The 18776-nt window shown below is 31.7% G+C and overlaps 1 protein-coding gene across 5 annotated transcripts in view; it reads right to left on the bottom strand.

The window, feature by feature from the left end:
- LOC114329640 (GATA zinc finger domain-containing protein 14-like) overlaps positions 1–18776 on the bottom strand; it is a 71697-nt gene that overhangs the window by 3211 nt on the left and 49710 nt on the right. For 3 of the 5 annotated variants that reach the window (XM_050643583.1, XM_050643584.1, XM_050643582.1), the window contains one exon: positions 15555–17782. In XM_050643583.1, the coding sequence (XP_050499540.1) occupies positions 15563–17710 (2148 nt within the window). In that variant the 5' untranslated portion in view covers positions 17711–17782 and the 3' untranslated portion in view covers positions 15555–15562. Of the gene's footprint in view, positions 1–1177; positions 1306–15554; positions 17783–18776 lie in introns of those variants that run through there. The other 2 variants (XR_007696377.1, XM_050643589.1) reach the window with 2 other exon arrangements.

Genomic DNA, 18776 nt, shown 5'->3' with positions numbered 1-18776 from the left:
CTTACAATTAATATACAAAAAACCGAGTACTTAGTTGTAGGAGAAACACCAGAACGCTTACAAATTGAAATGGGAACTATAAACCCAACAGAAGTCTTCAAATACTTAGGAGTCCAAATATCTTCAAAAGCAGGGAGTAACGACGAAATACATTCCAGGATTGGCCAAGCAAGATCAGCCACCAGACAGCTACACGGACTATCGTGGAGTAATAAAATAACAAAAGAAAATAAAAGAAGAATGTATAAAACAATAATAGAAAGTATTGGGTTGTACGGCGCTGAACTCTGGGAAATCAACCAAAGAAACAAGTCAAAAATTAAGGCGATGGAAATGAACTATTGGAGACGATGTTGCCGACTCACTAAGACTTGATAGGGTGAGAAACGAAGATATTAGGAGACAAATGGAAATTGATCTAGATATAATAGACACAATCGAAGCCAAAAGACTTAACTGGTATGGACACCTTCAGAGAATGCCTGAAAATAGATGGCCGAAAAAAATAGAAAAATGGACTCCACCCACTAGAAGAAAACGAGGTAGACCAAGACGATCCTGGAGAGAAGATGTCGAAGATGCAATGACCGCCAGAGACCTAAAAACTGAAGATTGCTTCGACAGAAAACGCTGGAAATTAGGATGCGAGAAGCGGCGACAGCTGTAGAAGACTCACTCATTATATATATATATATATATATATATATATATATATTTGAAAAACAAAAAAACAAAAGATGTAAATCTTTGAAACACACTCAGTGATCAAAAGATCTAAGTTATTGGTTTACCGACTGAAATGGTGGATGTGTGAATTGTTCGTAAGGGGATTTTTCCACATTCTCTATTTCATTTGTTTGATATATATATATATATATATATATATATATATATATATATATATATATATATATATATATATATATATATATAAACAAATGAAATAGAGAATGTGGAAAAATCCCCTTACGAATAACTCACACATCCACTATTTCTGGATATATTTCTATATATATATACATATATATATATATATACAGTTATATCGACGATTTTTTGTGTTTTCTGCGTTATTCCTTTAAATTTTAGACTTTTATTAATCTGCTTTTACATAAAAAGCAGTTGTTTTAAAAACTCTTTAGCTACGAATTAATATAATATAATATTTATGGATTACCTTCGAATGCCGATATGATAAAAAAGATGTATTTGGTGATTTTTCTAGTAACTTTTTGGGTGTGAATCTATCTTTTTAGTTTACTCCTCTTGGTTTAAAAACAAACCATAGGGCCGTCCGATAAGTACCTAGGGGACAAAAGAAAAATGAAAACTTAGGAAAAGTTGTTATTATTTATTCCCGAACATATTCTTATTTTAGCTCGATACATTTGATCCAGCGATGCACCAACTTCTTTAACCCGTCTGAAAAGCCCGTTTCTCGAGGTCTGTAAAGTGGACTTTCCATTCCAGGGCGACGATGAGCTCATTCTACTCACATCTCTGATCAGAGAGTGACTTTTCAAGTTTGGAAACAAAAAGAAGTACATGCCAAATATGGAGAATACGGTGGACGAGACAGCAGTTCGTAGCCCAATTCGACATATTTGGCCATGACAAAAACGGACGTGTACGGTATGTTGTCATGGTAGAAGAGCACTTTTTCTTTCCCAATTCAGACTGTTTTCTCTGCAATTCGGCGTCGAAGCAGCCCAATAATGCGGCATAGTAAACCACTGTGACCGTTTTGCCCTTTTCACGGAAGTTGATATAGATCACATCTTGTGAATCCCAGAAAACGGTGGCTATTACCACGGTCATAGCCACCTTTACTTAACAAGCCATGAAGTTGAAACTTGGCAACATCTATTGGTAAACCGATTAATTCTGACAGTTCTCATTTGTTTTTAAATAATATTCACCGTATTTACAGAGAAACTGAAACATTTTACAATATTTCGTGCTCCAAATTATAAAGAACATTAAAAGGTATGTTATTAGGATGATTTTAGTTCAATATAATATATTTTTATACAGGGTGTTTGGTAAAGAATGGGCCATAGCTTAACCTCAGATTCCTGAGGTTAAAATAGGCCGATTTAAGCTAACTTACCTCAGTACAAAGTTTATAATAACCCAGATACAGGGTGTCAAATTTAAACTTTTTTTTATTTATTATTGAATATTTCCTGACAGGCATGAGATATCAACACGAAATTTGGTATGTGGGGGTTTTGTGGGACGAGAAAACTAAATTTTCTATTAAAAATTATGTGTTGTCCAGAGGGCGCCACATACGCCTGTCAGCACTCATTTAATACGTTAAATTTTTTTTATCCGTCACTCCGTATAATTTTGACATTAAAATTTTTATTCCCCTATTAGTTTTATTTAAAAAAGGTATACCTCTTTCGTCTCCCTAAACTCAACCGTTTTCGAGATAAACGCATTTTAAATCTGCGGTGCAACATAATTTTTAGCATGATATCATTGTAATTACACCAGAAAAATAACTTAAAACCACAAAATTATCCAAAAATGTATCGCAAATTTCTTCAAATGGAATTTGCGATGCAATTACATAAATTTGAGAACTGGCACAATTATTATAGTTTTAAGTTATTTTTCGGGTGTAACTATAATGATATGCTAAAAATGATGGTGTATCGCAGATTAAAATTCGTTTATCTCGAAAACGGTTTACTTTTAGACCAGTAAGGATCTGTGAAAAAACGTCTATTTTTGGATGTGAGAGGTGGCATTCGGATTTTTGCAGATAAAGTTAGGTGACAGCTTCAATAATAATAATTGACTTATGCTCCTTCTCAAATATGCCCGGAACATTAATAAAAAAATTAAAATATTTAAAAATTTCGAAAAACGTCGATTTTTTTCTGCTTTCTTTGCTTATAACTTTAAAACGATTCGTTTTGGAACAAAGTCGTAGAGAAATAAAATAAATATAATTGAATTTTGTATGATATACGACTGGTCAAAAATGTCTTAACGTATTAACTTTTCTGCAATATAGCAATAAATACAAAATAAGGGGGCAAAATACGCCTGTTGTTATTCAATGTTTTTAACCACTTTGGTGGCACTTAGAACCTTAGTAATTCGCTTAGGAAATTCTTTGTAACATACTTAAACCGTGTACCAAATTTAATTAAAATCGACCTAATAGATTTTGCATAATAAATTTGCAATCTAAATGTTTTTAAAAAAGTTCAAATTTTTAAAATCTTTCTGAACAAAAAGTAGACCATTTAGAAGTTGTCTAATTTTTTTACATATAAAGAGGTGCTCTACCTATCTAATACACTTTACAGAATTAAAATCGGATTATTTAAGGGGCCTCAGCAATGTTTTAAACTTATAAACAATTTTTTGACTTACAAACAAATAGCTTTGTTTAATAATAAAAAAATTAATTTTTAACAATGCAAATAATTAAAACCGGTATAATTTGACTTAAACTTTCAAATGCTTTCAGCAGAATTGCTATTTTATTTTTTACTCAAAAGTTATTCGCGTTCAAAAATTGCAATTTTTCGAATTTTTGAAAGTTCCACTGCGTTTATCTCGAAAACTATGCATCCTACGAAAAAACTTAAGAGCATTTTTTGCTTAGAATTACCCAAGAAATACAAAAAAATGTTTTATTTTTCGAAAAATCGATGTTAAGTAATTCCTCAAATTATTTGTTTATAACAATATTATCGACATCCGGATCAACTGTTACCCAAAAAAATCGTGTTCTACGGGTCAAAAAATACATAAAAATCTTGGGTAAGTCCATCTAAATAAAGGAGCCCGTAGCACCCCCTCCTGGCCACAGGACTAATTTGTTTATAAGCCAAAAAATTGTTTATAAGTTTAAAACATTGCTGAGGCTGCTTAAACAATCCGATTTCAATTCTGTAAAGTGCATTAGATAGGTGGAGTGCTTCTTTATATGTAAAAAAATTGACAAATCTTTGTATGATCTAGTTTTTGTTGTGCAAGATTTTAAAAAAATTTAATTTTTTTAAAAAAGTTTAGATTACAAAATTATTATTCAAAATCTAGTAAGTCAATTTTAATGAAATTTGCGAATTAGAAAGGTTCCAAGTGTAACCTAAGTGATGGAATATCATTGAATAAGGACAGGCTTGTTTTGCCCCCTTATTTTATATTTATTGCTATTTTGCAGCAAGGGTGATAAATTAAGACATTTTTAACCAATCGCATCTGATAGACAATTTAATTATCTTTGTTTTATTCCTATACGACTTTGTTCCAAAATCAACCGTTTTAAAGTTATAAGCAAAAAAAGTAGAAAAAAAAAACGAAATTTTTTGAAATTTTTAAATATTTTATTTTTTTTATTAACCTTTAACTACCCGCGCATCAAGTTATAACATAACTACACGCGTGGCGTACTTTATACGCCACAAGAAAATACACTTAAAAACAGTGGATTTGTTTAGTTTTTTTTTTTGAAAAAATACACTTAGTTTTTTGTTATAAACCTTATTCGGCATCAGTGAATACTTGGAGTTCCTTCTCAGTAAGCCAATTGGGATTTATAACTGGAATCATGGAATAACTGGATTCCATGATAACTAAAATTACTAATAAAACATTTTTTGAAATGTGATTTTTTACAAGAGAAAATGTATTGTTTATAAAGAACAATATAGTTTGTGCCATAATGACTAAAAAACAATTGAAATACGTACTTATATTACTACTTATATTAATATAATCGTGGCGTACATTGTCCACCACCGGAAATAACAAATAATAAACTGTAAATTACGATCTTCCCAAAACGCCCATTATAACGAAACTACAACCAAATTGTAAAGCACATTCCAGTGATAGGTTAGAGAGATAAACAAGGTCAAAAATTAAATTTTTAAATATATTTGCAATAGAATTCTTATATCTGGCGTACAAAATACGCCAGCGCGTGTAGTTAAAGGTTAATGTTCCGGGCATATTTGAGAAGGAGCATAAATCAATTATTATTAACGAAGTTATCACCTAACTTTAACCGCAAAAATCTGAATGCCACCTCACACATCCACCTAAAAACAGATCCTTACTGGTCTATTTAGGGAGATGAAAGAAGTATACCTTTTTTAAGTAAAACTAATAGGACAATAAAAATTTTAATGTCAAAATTATACGGAGGGATAAAAAAAATTGAACGTAATAAATGAGTGCTGAAAGGCGTATGTGGCGCCCTCTGGGCAATACATAATTTTTGGTAGGAAATTTAGTTTTCTCGACCCAAAAAACCCCACATACCAAATTTCATGTTGTTATCTCATACCTGTCAGGAAATATTCAATAGTAAATAAAAAAAAAGTTTAAATTTGACATCCTGTATCTCGGTTATTATAAACTTTGTACTAAGGTAAGTTAGCTTAAATCGGCCTATTTTAACCTCAAGCCGGACTCAAACGACTCGTGTACTTGGCGAATAATCGTTATTTGCGTTACTTACTATGTCTTTTGGGAGGGTTACTAGAACACTTTTGGGAGGTTTGACAATTAATAGCCATTAGTAGTATTAACATTATTATTATTAGTGTTTGACAAATAGTACAATAATTGTACTAGTAACCCACTCACACAGCATTGCCAGTATAAGCAAGTGACGATTATTCGCCAAGTACACGAGTCGTTTGAGTCCGGCTTCAGGAACCCGAGGTTAAGCTATGGCTCATTCTTTACCAAACACCCTGTATAAACTTGCGTGCATATAGAAATCCGTCCACTTAAAAATTTTGTCATTTTTAATGTCTTATATTTCCTAAACCTGTTGGCCGATTTAAGTGATTTTTTAATATGTTATAGCCTAATTCTTTAACAATACCGCTGTAATAATATTGTTGCTAACCAGTTAAATTTTTATTGTGTACCGGGCATTTATAAAATACTGAAATTAAAACCCAACTATACTATAGACTCCGGTTTTCTTAATAACATTCTGTTTTTTTTTATTAATTCGCTTATGTTGGATAATAAAAAAAGTTAGCTACTTTAACAACTAGATTTTTGTTCTTTATCAATTCAGGGTGTTTCTAAATAAGTGCGACAAACTTTAAGGGGAAAGGAACAAAATGCAAAATTTTGACGCCTGTCAAAATTTTAAATGTGATCATTTTTTTCGAATCCTGAGAAAACTAATAAGTATTTTTGAAAAATTTAAACGCAGAATGAAAGATTACTTTATTACCGAGGGCCGAAAGTTCCTTAGAATTAATAAAAAGTTTTTTTTTGAATGACATATTTGAAACTAAAAATCACACTAAATTTTCTTAGTTTTTCACCCCTGTAACATATTAAAATAAACAAAGAAGTTCTCAGGGACTTTCGGCCCTCGCTAATAACGTAATCTTTCATTCTGCGTTTAAATTTTTCAAAAATACTTATTAGTTTTCTCAGGATTCGAAAAATATGAATCCCATTTATATTCTTGTTATTGGTTTTTTTTTTGTATAATAAACGTTACTTACAAGGAATTACTTTTAATTTTATTTTGTACAAACTTCTAATTAATATTTTCTTGTTTGACTCAAAAAATACTATAAGCTTTACCAGAATTGGCACTTTAAAATCGTAGTTTCGAAAGCGGTAGTCCGAAAGTCAGACTACCGACGTCATCAATTGCGACGTTGCCTTTTTCTCTTCATAGCTTGCAAAGTAAAGGTGGCTATGCCACGGTGCTATTACCTTGTCGGCAGATATGACGTCATGACGTATTTGTCTTTGGAGCACGTTCGCGGGGTGATGTCCACTGTCTCGAGTGTATTTTGGTCTCTGGTGTGTACCAGACTCGATTCTAGATCCTGACCCATTACTTAGCGGCGTGTAATTTGTGTTACCTAATAAACTTGAATCGCGAAATGGTCCTGTTTATTACAGGTTTGTTCCAATATGAACTTTTGGACGGTCCAGAAACCGTCACGAAACTACTTGTACCGTTTGTTGTGCGCATGTTCGTAATTGTATCGCCCAGTTATCGTCCCATGACGGTGATCATATATTTGTCATTTTTATTGGTGACAGCTTGTGCGCTTTTAGTCGATCAAAGGCTCAAAAACTTATATTATTACAAATGTATATACAAATCAATGTAGATTACCTAATAATTATAATAACATTTATACAAAACACATTATACAAAACACATTTATACATAACATTTTATACAAAAATATACAATTTGTGTTTTTTTCTGGTTCACTGAACTAAATAAGTATTTTAAAGTTCATCTAATTCTTCATTTAATAAATAATGTTCATATGGCTGCGGTGTGCAATGTAGGTACATACTAGGTACCTACATATTTCGAAAACTTCTGAGAAATGGGAAAATTATTGATTTATAGATATTACAAAGAAAAGATACCTAAAAACGTTTTTGAGCAAGTCATGCTGCATGAAAGAATTTTATAAATAATAAAATTTTGCTATATATGTACCTAACCACTTTAAAAATTCACATTGTAAGACATGAATGACACAAATATTTTTTGAATATATATTTTGAATTTTGAGTCTATACCTAAATGCTTGTTATTTAAATACTTTTTAACATTGGTATTTGTATTTATGATATGTACTTTCCCAAATTTAATAAAATTTGTGATTTTTTATATTATTTAATCGCTGTTTTATTTAAGTCAAGCATAGCCACAGATCAATCTTTATAGTAATAACTTTTCAGTAAGTGCATTTAAAAAGATACTATATACCTACATAATTTAATTTATTCATGCCTTACAATGTGAATTTTTAAAGTGGTTAGGTAATATAGCAAAATTTTATCTTATATATAAAAATCAATTGCTGTGCGTTAGTCTCGCTAAAACTCGAGAATGGCTAGACCGATTTGGCTAATTTTGATGTTGAATTATTTGTGGAAGTTCAGGGAAGGTTTATACGGTTTTATATTGTCATTTTAGTAGCCACCAAAATTTTTACAGCTATATGTATAAAATGCTCTTTTTACAGTGTTTGTTGCCATACTGCTCCGAAACGACTTGATCTATTTTTATGAAATTTTGCAAGTATACTCGACCGGACTGGGAGTAGGTTGTGATCTATATTTCATACCCGTGCGTCTTAAGGGGAGTTGCCCCCTGATATTTTTTTCAATTTTTTCGGACAAACTCTTTTTTTTAATTTTATATGATGTGGAACGCAAAGATACATACAACCCTAAATTTTCACTTTTCTATCACAAACCGTTATTTTTTAATGGCCATTTAAATATTTTACATCTATAGAAACAAAAGAAAGTCGTGACAGTTACCAACACATAACTCGAGAACGACTGAATAAATTTTTATGAAATTTTCCGTGTATATTCGACCGGACCGAGAATAGGTTATGTATTTTTCATATCCGTACGTCGTAACGGGGGCTGCCCCCTAATATATTTTTTTTATTTTTTTGGTCAACTGCTTTTTCTTAATTTTGTGTGATGTGGAAGGCAAAGGTAAATACAACCCCATATTTTCACTTTTCTATCTTCTACCGTAATTTTTTAATAGCCATCTAAAATTTTGCATCTTATAATATATAAAAATCAATTGCTGTTCGTTAGTCTCGCTAAAACTCGAGAATGGTTGGACCGATTTGGCTAATTTTGATGTTGTATTATTTGTGGAAGTTCAGGGAAGGTTTATACGGTTTTATATTGTCATTTTAGTAGCCACCAAAATTTTTACAGCTATATGTACAAAATGCTCTTTTTACAGTGTTTGTTGCCATACTGCTCCGAAACGACTTGACCGATTTTTATGAAATTTGTCAGGTGTCAGGTAGTAGGTTTATATCTATATTTCATATCTCTACGTCATAAGGGGGTTGCGTATGACGTCATAACTCTCACAATAATGACGTGAAGAATACGAAATTAAATAGGTCTACTCCTTGCTGAATTCCGAACAGAACCGTACTAAAATTTTTTCTCTAGCTCAATCGGTGTCCAAAATACAATATCTTAAGCCGTAGAAATATTCTGAGGACAGAAGAAGAACGAGCAACAAATTTCATTGAAGAAAAGTGCAACTGTTTAAATTTTGGACTTAAATTGGGCAAAATATGAATTTCTTAATTTTTCGAAACTTTCAAAAAATATCTCTACCGAACTTTTCTGACGAACGGCAAGCAGGAGAAAAGTTCTGAGCACACGAAAAGAACAAGCAGCAAATTATAAAATTTTATTTAATTTTAATTAATTTTGTTTCATTGTATTTAATTTAATTAAGTTTTAATTATTTTTATTAGATTCTATTTATTTTTATTAACTTTTATTCAATTTTATGAAATTTTGTTTCATTTTATTTAATGATATTTAATTTTAATTTTATTTTATTTTGATTAATCAACACCTATATAGTTGGACAACCCCGAACCCAATTATAAATACAGGGTTGTTTTGAATGTAAATAAAATAAAGCTGTTATATTCATTATAAGATAAACAAATTTAAGATTGCAACTGTTGCACTGCAAACTTTATTTTGTTACTTCTAACTAAACTTTATTACTTCAAACATCATGTGTAATTCATTAAAAATAATAATAAAAACTCATTCGCATCGAGCATTTTTTGTTTATTAATTATGAATTCCTTTTGTTTATTTTAAGTTTATTGTTTACAAAAGTTGTTTTTATCTATTGAGGCAGTACGAAGTCTGCCGGGTCAGCTAGTTATTTATAAAATTCTTTCATACAGGATGACTTGCTCGAAAACCATTTAATTTAGATACCTTTTCTTTGTAATATCTATAAATTAATAATTTTCCCATTTCTATTTTATTCCAATTTCTATTTGTATGTAATATTTTTTAAATAACTCAAAATGCCCATTTCGCCGATTCAAGTTTATATAGGAAACCCAAATTACACGCCGCTAAGTAATGGGTCAGGATTTATACAGAATCGTGTACCAGTGGACCCATGTTTCGCCGACAGCTATGAAACAACGTAGAAACTTCTTCGGGTTACGCTTATAAGACACTGCTCACTGCTCTGAAGTGGTCTAGTGGTTGCGCTTGTTGTCCTAAGTGAGCAAATTTGGCACCCATCACGCTGACATCTTTCTCACAGTGGCGGCTGGTCAGGGTCGGCAGTGCCGACCCACACATTTATGGACACATTATAGATTTTTTTAAATACAGGGCGATTGATTAGTAGGGTAAAGCTCAATAGCCCCGCTATAGTAATAGATAGCAATAAAAGTTAATAACAAAAATTTTAGCCACATTTGAGCTTCACATTACAAAATTAGTTAGAATGTTACAGGATGTTCGATAACACAGTGGCAGACCAAACATGTTTTTTTTTTAAATGGAACACCCTATATTTTATTTTAAATTCGAAATCCTGTTAACTTCTTCATCACAAAAATATAAAGATTTGTTATGTTATACAGGGTATTTACATAGTTATAACCAATTTTATATGAAAATCGTAACAAGTTCAACTCCCTGTATAAATAAAAATAAGCACAACAGCAATGGTTTATTAATGCCATATTTTTTTATTTATTGTCAAAATTTTTAAGAATGATTGATATTGCTAATTTTCTTTATATCAAATACAGGGTGAGTCAAAACGCAAGTACATTATTTTCTCAGTAATGTTAAATGGAACACCCTGTATTTTATATCATTATTGAAACGTAACATTAACGTACTTTAATTTTTATATAACATTCCCTATGCCCAAATTTATTAGTTTTCGAGATATTTTCATTTTTCAGAGCAAATTATTTTAGGTGTTTTTAAATTTATCTAAATTTTAAGTAAGCCATGACTGAATTGACAATTGAAGATTACCGATTATCAATCCGGTAATCAATATAACACTGTATGTAGCAAATAAAGAAATAAAAATAATTTATTAATAATACATTTTACAAACAAAAACACAACCACTACATGCAACATTTTTGAAACAATTAAAAACTATCTTTTTATGTAAATGCAACAAATAAACAAAGAAAATGAGTAATAAATTTTACAAAAAAACACACAAACACCAAATATACAATATTTTGTGAAGACAATTAAACACTAATTTTGTATGTAAATGTAACAATGTAACAAATAAAGAACGAAACATAATTTAACAGTAATACATTTTGCAAAAAAACATGTTTGAAAAAATTAGAAGCTACTTCTAATAAAATATTTTTAATATTTAATTACATAAGGTGTTCAAAATTATCTCCTATCACATTTATGTACGCCTAAAAACGATCATTGAATGAGCTACTTACTCTACGGAGCATTTGTAAATTAACACATCGAAATACACTTTGTATTCTGTTTTTCATCTCATCCCTTGTTGTTGGAAGTATTTTATAAACTTCATTATTAACGTAACCCCAAAAAAATCAGTCCAGTTTATTAAATTCTGGTGATTTGGGTGGTCACGCTACTGGTCCATTGAAAAATGAAAATATCTCGAAAACTAATAAATTTAGACATAGGGAATGTTATCTAAAAATTAAAGTACGGTAATGGTACTTTTCAATAGTGATATAAAATACAGGGTTGTAATAAGGAGCTGTGGAATATTAGCCGATTGGCAACCAATTATACATTCCCCGTATTTATTTGAATGACAAGTACGACAGAAAAACAATGTGCCGACGCAGCGGTGATCTGCAAACGGCAACAAGACACGTACCAGGGCGCATTTGTAAAAATATAAGTAACATTAATTTGGACGTTGAGAGGTGACTCATATTTGTTTGCAGAAATTGCTTGCAAATAACTCATATAATAATATTTGAGTTATCCTCCCACTCAAAAAGGTCCGGAACATCAATAATCAAAATTTCAAAAAATGAAGGAAATGTTTTTTCTTCATTTTTTGATTATAACTTTAAAAGTATTCATTTTCGAGAAAAGTTGCACTGACATAAAAGTTGCTTAATTAAATTTCCTACAATATAGGATTAGTTAAAAATTTAAAAATTGTCACCCTTGTTATAAATAAACAAATATTATAAATAAATAACTGCGAAAAAATCATAAAAAACAAGTAGTCGCCTTTTACATTTTTCAACCGTTTATGCTACACTTAGAACCTTCATAATTTTACCCAGAAAAACTATATCATATAATAAAACAATACTGTGCATTTCATTAAGATCGGTTCAATAGATTTTGCAAGATAAATTTTGCAATCCAGCTTTAGCAAAAAAATTCATTTTTTCAAAATGTTGCAGAACTGAAAATAAAGCAGACAGCAAGTTGTTTTTATTTTTACGTATAGAAGAATACTGTACCTTTCTTCTATACATATGTAAAAAAAATCAACTTGCTATCTGCTTTATTGTCAGTAGGTACAAGTACAGTATATGAAGGTCCTAAGTGTAGCATAAATGGTTGAAAAACGTAAAATGCGAATACTTATTTTTTATGTTTTTTTCGCAATTATTGCTGTTTTGAAACAAGGATGACACTTTTTAAAATTTTTAACCAATCCTATATTGTAGGAAATTTAATTACCCAACTTTTATGTCAGTATAACTTTTCTCAGAAGTGAATACTTTGAAAGTTAAAAAAAAATCGAAGTTTTTCTTAATTTTTTGACATTTTGATTATTTAAACAATGTTCCGGACCTTTTTGAGTGGAAGGATAACTTAATTGGATTATTATTTCCAAAGAATTTTCAAAATATCTATTAGACAAGTTCATTAAAAATTATCCATCATTCTTTAATCAAATAAAATAAGAAAATGGATTAACGGTTTTATATGCTGATCTAAATAAATTATTGTTAATTTAATAAATAATATACCCGAAGTTAATAAATTATTGTGCTCAAATGTGGGCAAATTTTGCCTCAAATGAACGAGATTTCACTTGTCTCAAAAGAGTCAAAACGTATTGTCGAAACACCATGAAACAAGAGAGAATGTCAAACTTGTCTCAAATGTCAATAGAAAAAAACTTTTAAAACCTCTCCAAAACAATAATAAATTTTACAATGACGGTAATTTTGCTATTTCGAAACATCATAGACTAGAGTTCATTTATAAACAGGTTTACAAAAAAAAATAAAAAAAAAACAAAAACCAAAAATCTTCTATGAAATTGAAGCCTTTTAATTAGATGGCATACCTATCTGAGAAGACAAAACCTTGCCGACCCTGTCCCTAAAGCCACGAGCCGCCACTGCTTTTTCATGCCCAAAATTTCATGCATAAAAAGACTCACGTAATCTTTTGAGCTGCCTATTGTCTCAGCTATCTCACGTACCTTCAGTCGGCGATCTGCCAATATTAGAGCGTGAATTTTTTTCAAGTTATCCTCGTGGTAACCGTTTTCGGCGCATCTGGGCGTGACTTCCAGTCACACCAGAAGGAGAAGAGTCACCGCACACAGCATTCAATCGCTCATGAGATCGAAATCGTCCTCTACCAAAAACGAGAATCGAATCACCGCTTGTTATTGCTCTTTTTTCATTTTTCTGAAATACCAAGACACGCACATTTCCACAAACGATCAAAACAAAACTACTTATAGACGGAGAGGCAGCGCTGAAAAATCTCTTTGAATTTACTAAAGCTAGATTTTTCACAGTTGATTACCTACTGTGATTGTGTAGAGAAACATACTGCGGTCAGTCAAGCGAAACGTAGAACAGGGGTTACTGAGAGGGTATCAAAGTTGCTTTCCTACGAAGGTAATTAAATCCATTTACTAAGGCTGAAAATCAGTACGCACATTCTAAATTAAATATAAATAAAAGTTATAGTCGGTCAGCTGTATGACGGGACAGAACCGGTCGGTCGGCCCCAATAGTTGATTGAGGAAATGAAGCATTTTGGCTTGCAATTTTTTCGTCCAGCATGGATTTACTTGAATTTTTCAAAGAAGGTAGGGAATAGGCTGAGGATCATTTTCTGTATCATGCCGCTATCATACGCTAAAACCTTGGGGTGGTTGACACCCCATCTCGGGTGGGATTTTTTTTACACTTTAGACATGTAATTCGATGGAAAAAGAGATTTTAAGAAAAAAAAAATTTAAGAAAAATGTTTTTTACATTTTCTTCGTAATGCTAATATTTTTCGAGTTATTCGCGCTTGAAAATACCAGTTTTTCAAAAATCGGCTTTTTTAGAGGGTTTTTTGAGAATACATACCTCGAAAAATATGCATTTAATCAAAAAAAATGTAGATATGAAAATTGTATCTTTTATGCCCGGTTGCACCAACAGATCTTATGCTTAAGTCGAGAATATCATAAGAATTAATATAATATAATTATAATATATTACAATAAGAATACCATAATATAATAATAGATATAATTGATAATAAGATAAGAATCTAAAATTATGGTGCAACGTAAGTGATACTCAAGGAGGCCCTATTTATAAGTAGAGCTTAGCTAAGCTGGAGCTTAAGATCTGTTGGTGCAACCAGGCATTAGTAACACAAACCAAATTATTTTCCAATAATATTTTTAAGACCAATACAAACCGTGATACGGCATGTTAAAGGTTAGCTTTTTTCGTCAAATGCATAATTTGAAATATTCAAAGCCAAATAATGGGAAACATTTGCATTTTTCGAGGAAAACTTAAATAATCTTTTTTCAAGTATACAATTAGACCTTTCAAAAAAATAATAAAAAGTTTATATCATAAAAATTAAGCGATTTATAATCAAAAAAATGTCGGTACCTGCTTTTCTCTACGAAAAAATCAGTGAAAACAACCCCCTAACTACCTTCCTAATTCAAAATTGGTCTTAACCTTTCTGTAGTTCCTTTTATATTTATATTATCAATACACTCAAGGAGTTTGACGTATTTAAAATGCCTAATTTTGGAAAAATTTGAGTTTAAAGAAAAATTGATTTTTTGCAATTTGGTATTTTTCACCTTTTTCTTCAAAATATCTCCGAAAATACTGAAGATACGAAAAAAATTATTAACTACTAAATTGTAACTTTCTTAATGACTAAAATTACCCTGTGCATAGATTTTCATTACAGTGAATAGTTAGCCAGATATAGCTGCTTAAAACCTCTATTTACCAGTAAACACCCCCTTATTAGAGCCCCTTAAACCCGCCCCAATTAAAAACTAAGGGATCTTACGGAATTTAATTTACACAGTCTTATAGCTCTTTAAAAATCCCACAAAATCATTTTTGAAGAAACATTTTATCGCCAAAAACATATAGCATATTTTTCGAGGTATTCTCAAAAAACCATCTAAAAAGTCGATTTTTTCGTCGAAAAACTGTTATTTTCAAGCGCGAATAACTCGAAAAATATTAGTTTTACGAAGAAAATGTAAAAAACATTTTTTTCTTAGAATCACTTTTTCCATCGAATTACATGGTTAAAATGTAATAAAAAATTCCCACCCCGAGATGGGGTGGCAACCACCCGCAAGGTTTTAGCGTATGATAGCGGCATGATATAGAAAGGGCTAAGTACTTATCGGACCACCCACGTAAAAGCAAAAAAAACAATAAGTAAAAAAAAATAAGTAAAAAAAAATAAGTAAAAAAGCTTACCAATTCCTCTAAAAATAGTTTAATTCCTCTCCAGGTTGTAGAACTTTAAATAAAGTTTTTTTCTTCTGAATACAGGGTGCCATGTTGAAGCTCCGTAAAACAGTGAGATGCTCCTGTCTTAACTGTACCAGGAATATAAAGCCCGTCTTTGGATTGTTCTTAACATCTAAAACCGTCCAACTTTTCGTCCTCAGACATGAATTTTGCTGTGACAGTTGCCTCAGAATATGCAATGGATCTGAGAAGGATATACTCTTATCAATCCACATTTTTACTCGAACGCAACCCTTCGGAATTGGTCCATAATTGTAAACCTTTGAAGGTGCAATACCGTTACCAGAATTATCTTGTGGTGGTTTAAAATCTAGTATCTCAATATTGTTACCAGAATCATCTTGTGTGCTTTGGGTCATTAAAGGTGCAATACCGTTACCAGAATTATCTTGTGGTGCTTCAAAATCTATTATCTCATCCAGGAGAGTCCTCCTGTCCACTGATATGTGTCTGGTATCTTGTTGGTTACTCGAGCTCCCATATTGCTCTAAAGAATTTCTTTCACTGTTTAGAGGATTCCTTTCTCGTATAAAAGGACTTCTTCGAGGGTTAAGCAAACTTACTTCTCTGGTTTCGAAACGAAATTGATTTCTTTGCTGTTGGTTATTGGAACTTCCATATTGCTCCAGAGAACTTCTTTCACGGTTTAGAGGATTCGTTTCTGGTATGAAAAGACTTCTTTGAGGGTTAACTTTCGGACTTACGTCTCGGGTTTTGGGACTAAGTTGATTTTTTTCAAATCGATTTTCGGACCAGAAAGATGACCCAGAAACGTTTTTTGCTTCTTGGTTATTCGGGCTTCCATATTGCTCTAGAGAACCTCTTTTAAAGTTTAGAGTACTCCTTTCTGGTATTATAGGATTTCTTTGAGGGTTAACCGGACTTATGTCCCGGGTTTCGGGGCGAAATTCATTTCTTTCAAATCGACTTTTAGACCAGAAAGATGACCCAGAAACACTTTTTGCTTGTTGGTTATTCGAGCTTCCATATTGCTCTAGGGAACTTCTTTCAGGATTTAGAGGACTCCTTTCTGGTATTAAAGGACCTCTTTGAGGGTTAAACGGACTTACGTCTCGGGTTTCGGGAAGAAATTCATTTCTTTCATTTCGATTATTAGACCAGAAAGATGTCCCAGAAACGTTCTTTGCGTTCCGATCTTCTTGGTTTCTTCTTTCTTCATCAAAATTATATGGCAAGTCTCCACATACTCCGCGAGATTCTTTATCAGAATAGGCAGTATTTTTAAAAGGACCTCTTACACAATCTTCAACACTAAAATGCGAGTTCAGTGTTTTCTTGTGAGCTTCTGAGAATGAAGAGCTATTAGCAGCTAATATTTCCTCAATTACCATCCTTCGCCTTTGTGCATCAGAGAGGTTGTTGTCTAAAGAACTTCTTTCACTGTTAAGAGGGTTCCTTTCTTGTATAAAAGAACTTCTTTGAAGGTTAAACAGATTTACGCCTTGGGTTTCGCCACGAAATTGATTTCTTTGATTTCGATTTTCAGGTGGATCCTGGCCAGGGCTCCTTTCTTGTATAAAAGAACTTCTTTGAGGGTTAAACAGATTTACGCCTTGGGTTTCGCCACGAAATTGATTTCTTTGATTTCGATTTTCAGGTGGATCCTGGCCAGGGCTCCTTTCTTGTATAAAAGAACTTCTTTGAGGGTTAAACAGATTTACGCCTTGGGTTTCGCCACGAAATTGATTTCTTTGATTTCGATTTTCAGGTGGATCCTGGTCCGAGAATGAGGACAAGAAAGATGTTTTAGGCTTTTCGGCCCCAGATTCATCCCATTGGTCCCATCTTGCGTTCCGATCTTCATTAAAATTACATGGCAGATCCCCATGTACTTCGCGAGATTCGTTATCAGAATAAACGGTATTTTTAAACATTGGATTGACCCATTCTTTAGGTTGATTTTGATCACCTACAAGAGACGTCAGTATTTTCTTATCAGTTTCTGAAAATAAAGAGCCATTAGCAGCTAACATTTCCTCAATTAACATCCTTCGCTGAGCTGTAGCAGATAGTTTCTTGTTTTGTCGATCAGGATGTACTAAATTTCCTTTCAACCCATTTCTCTTTCGCCAAAATTCCATTTTAACGGTATTTGTTTTTTATCCTCAACGCTCTTCACCAGATTTAAGACAGGTTTCAATTCTCGAGAAATTCTGAAAGTAATTATTTTATTAAACAAAATTTCGTAGGGATCTTATAAAAGGTGTCCCATAATTGAAGGGGTCGGGGCAATAAGGGACCTAAGCCTCATTTGAAAAGTTTTGAGTAAATCACGTTTAGAAGTTTTTGATAAAATCCTGAAATCACATTTTTATATTTTATAATGTTTACCTTAATTCCTTACATGCATAATAAATTCTTAAATATATTTTTTCAAAGACAGATACAAAATGACACTGCATCTTTTAAGAAAAAATTTATTAAACAAATAAATGTGACTTATGACCTTTTTGAAAATAACAAAATGAATATACCTACAATATTATTTTTTATTAAAAAAAATCGGTTTCATCATCCCTGTCTACTTCCTCTGTTTCATCAACTTGGTTATAGTCTTGTTCAATGTTACTTGTGCTGATTCCAATAATACTGAGATAAAACTGCTGGTTTGTGAGAGGAATATATTGTAAAAGTTTCTTTATAGCCTGAATTTTTTTGATGTTCAGTATTATTGGTCCTCCATATGTACATTTTTTAAACTTTTTGTTGTCACCAAACTTTACAACCCTCTTACCAACATTTGCTTCATCAAACGCTCCATTTAGGATGTGTTTAATGAATATGGAATTTGGGTGTACGCTATCGAACCAAGAAGCCACCTACTAACTAAAATACTTTTTTGGTCTTAAAACGTGTTATTGACAAACGAATTAAAATAGAATATTAGTGTTAACGGCTCTTTATCAATAAAAAATTTACAACAGGTTATTTGGGGCTACGTTTTACTAAAAAAGTAAATTTAATGTTATTATCACTTATTAAGACACAAGCCACATATCCTACAGCCAGAAGGTCTCAAGCCACTAAAATGTTTACTTACCTTTTTCGGATAAGATTCATAACTTTCACTGGAACTCGTATGCGGAGAATATTCTCGATCCTTTACAGAATCGTCAGAGTCAAAATCCGAACCAAACTACTGTATTT

This window comes from Diabrotica virgifera, chromosome 2 (assembly GCF_917563875.1).
Source record: "Diabrotica virgifera virgifera chromosome 2, PGI_DIABVI_V3a".
Taxonomy (NCBI): Eukaryota; Metazoa; Arthropoda; class Insecta; order Coleoptera; family Chrysomelidae; genus Diabrotica; species Diabrotica virgifera.
The sequence above is the reverse complement of the archived record's forward strand: the minus strand, read 5'-3'. Positions and strand labels throughout refer to the sequence as shown.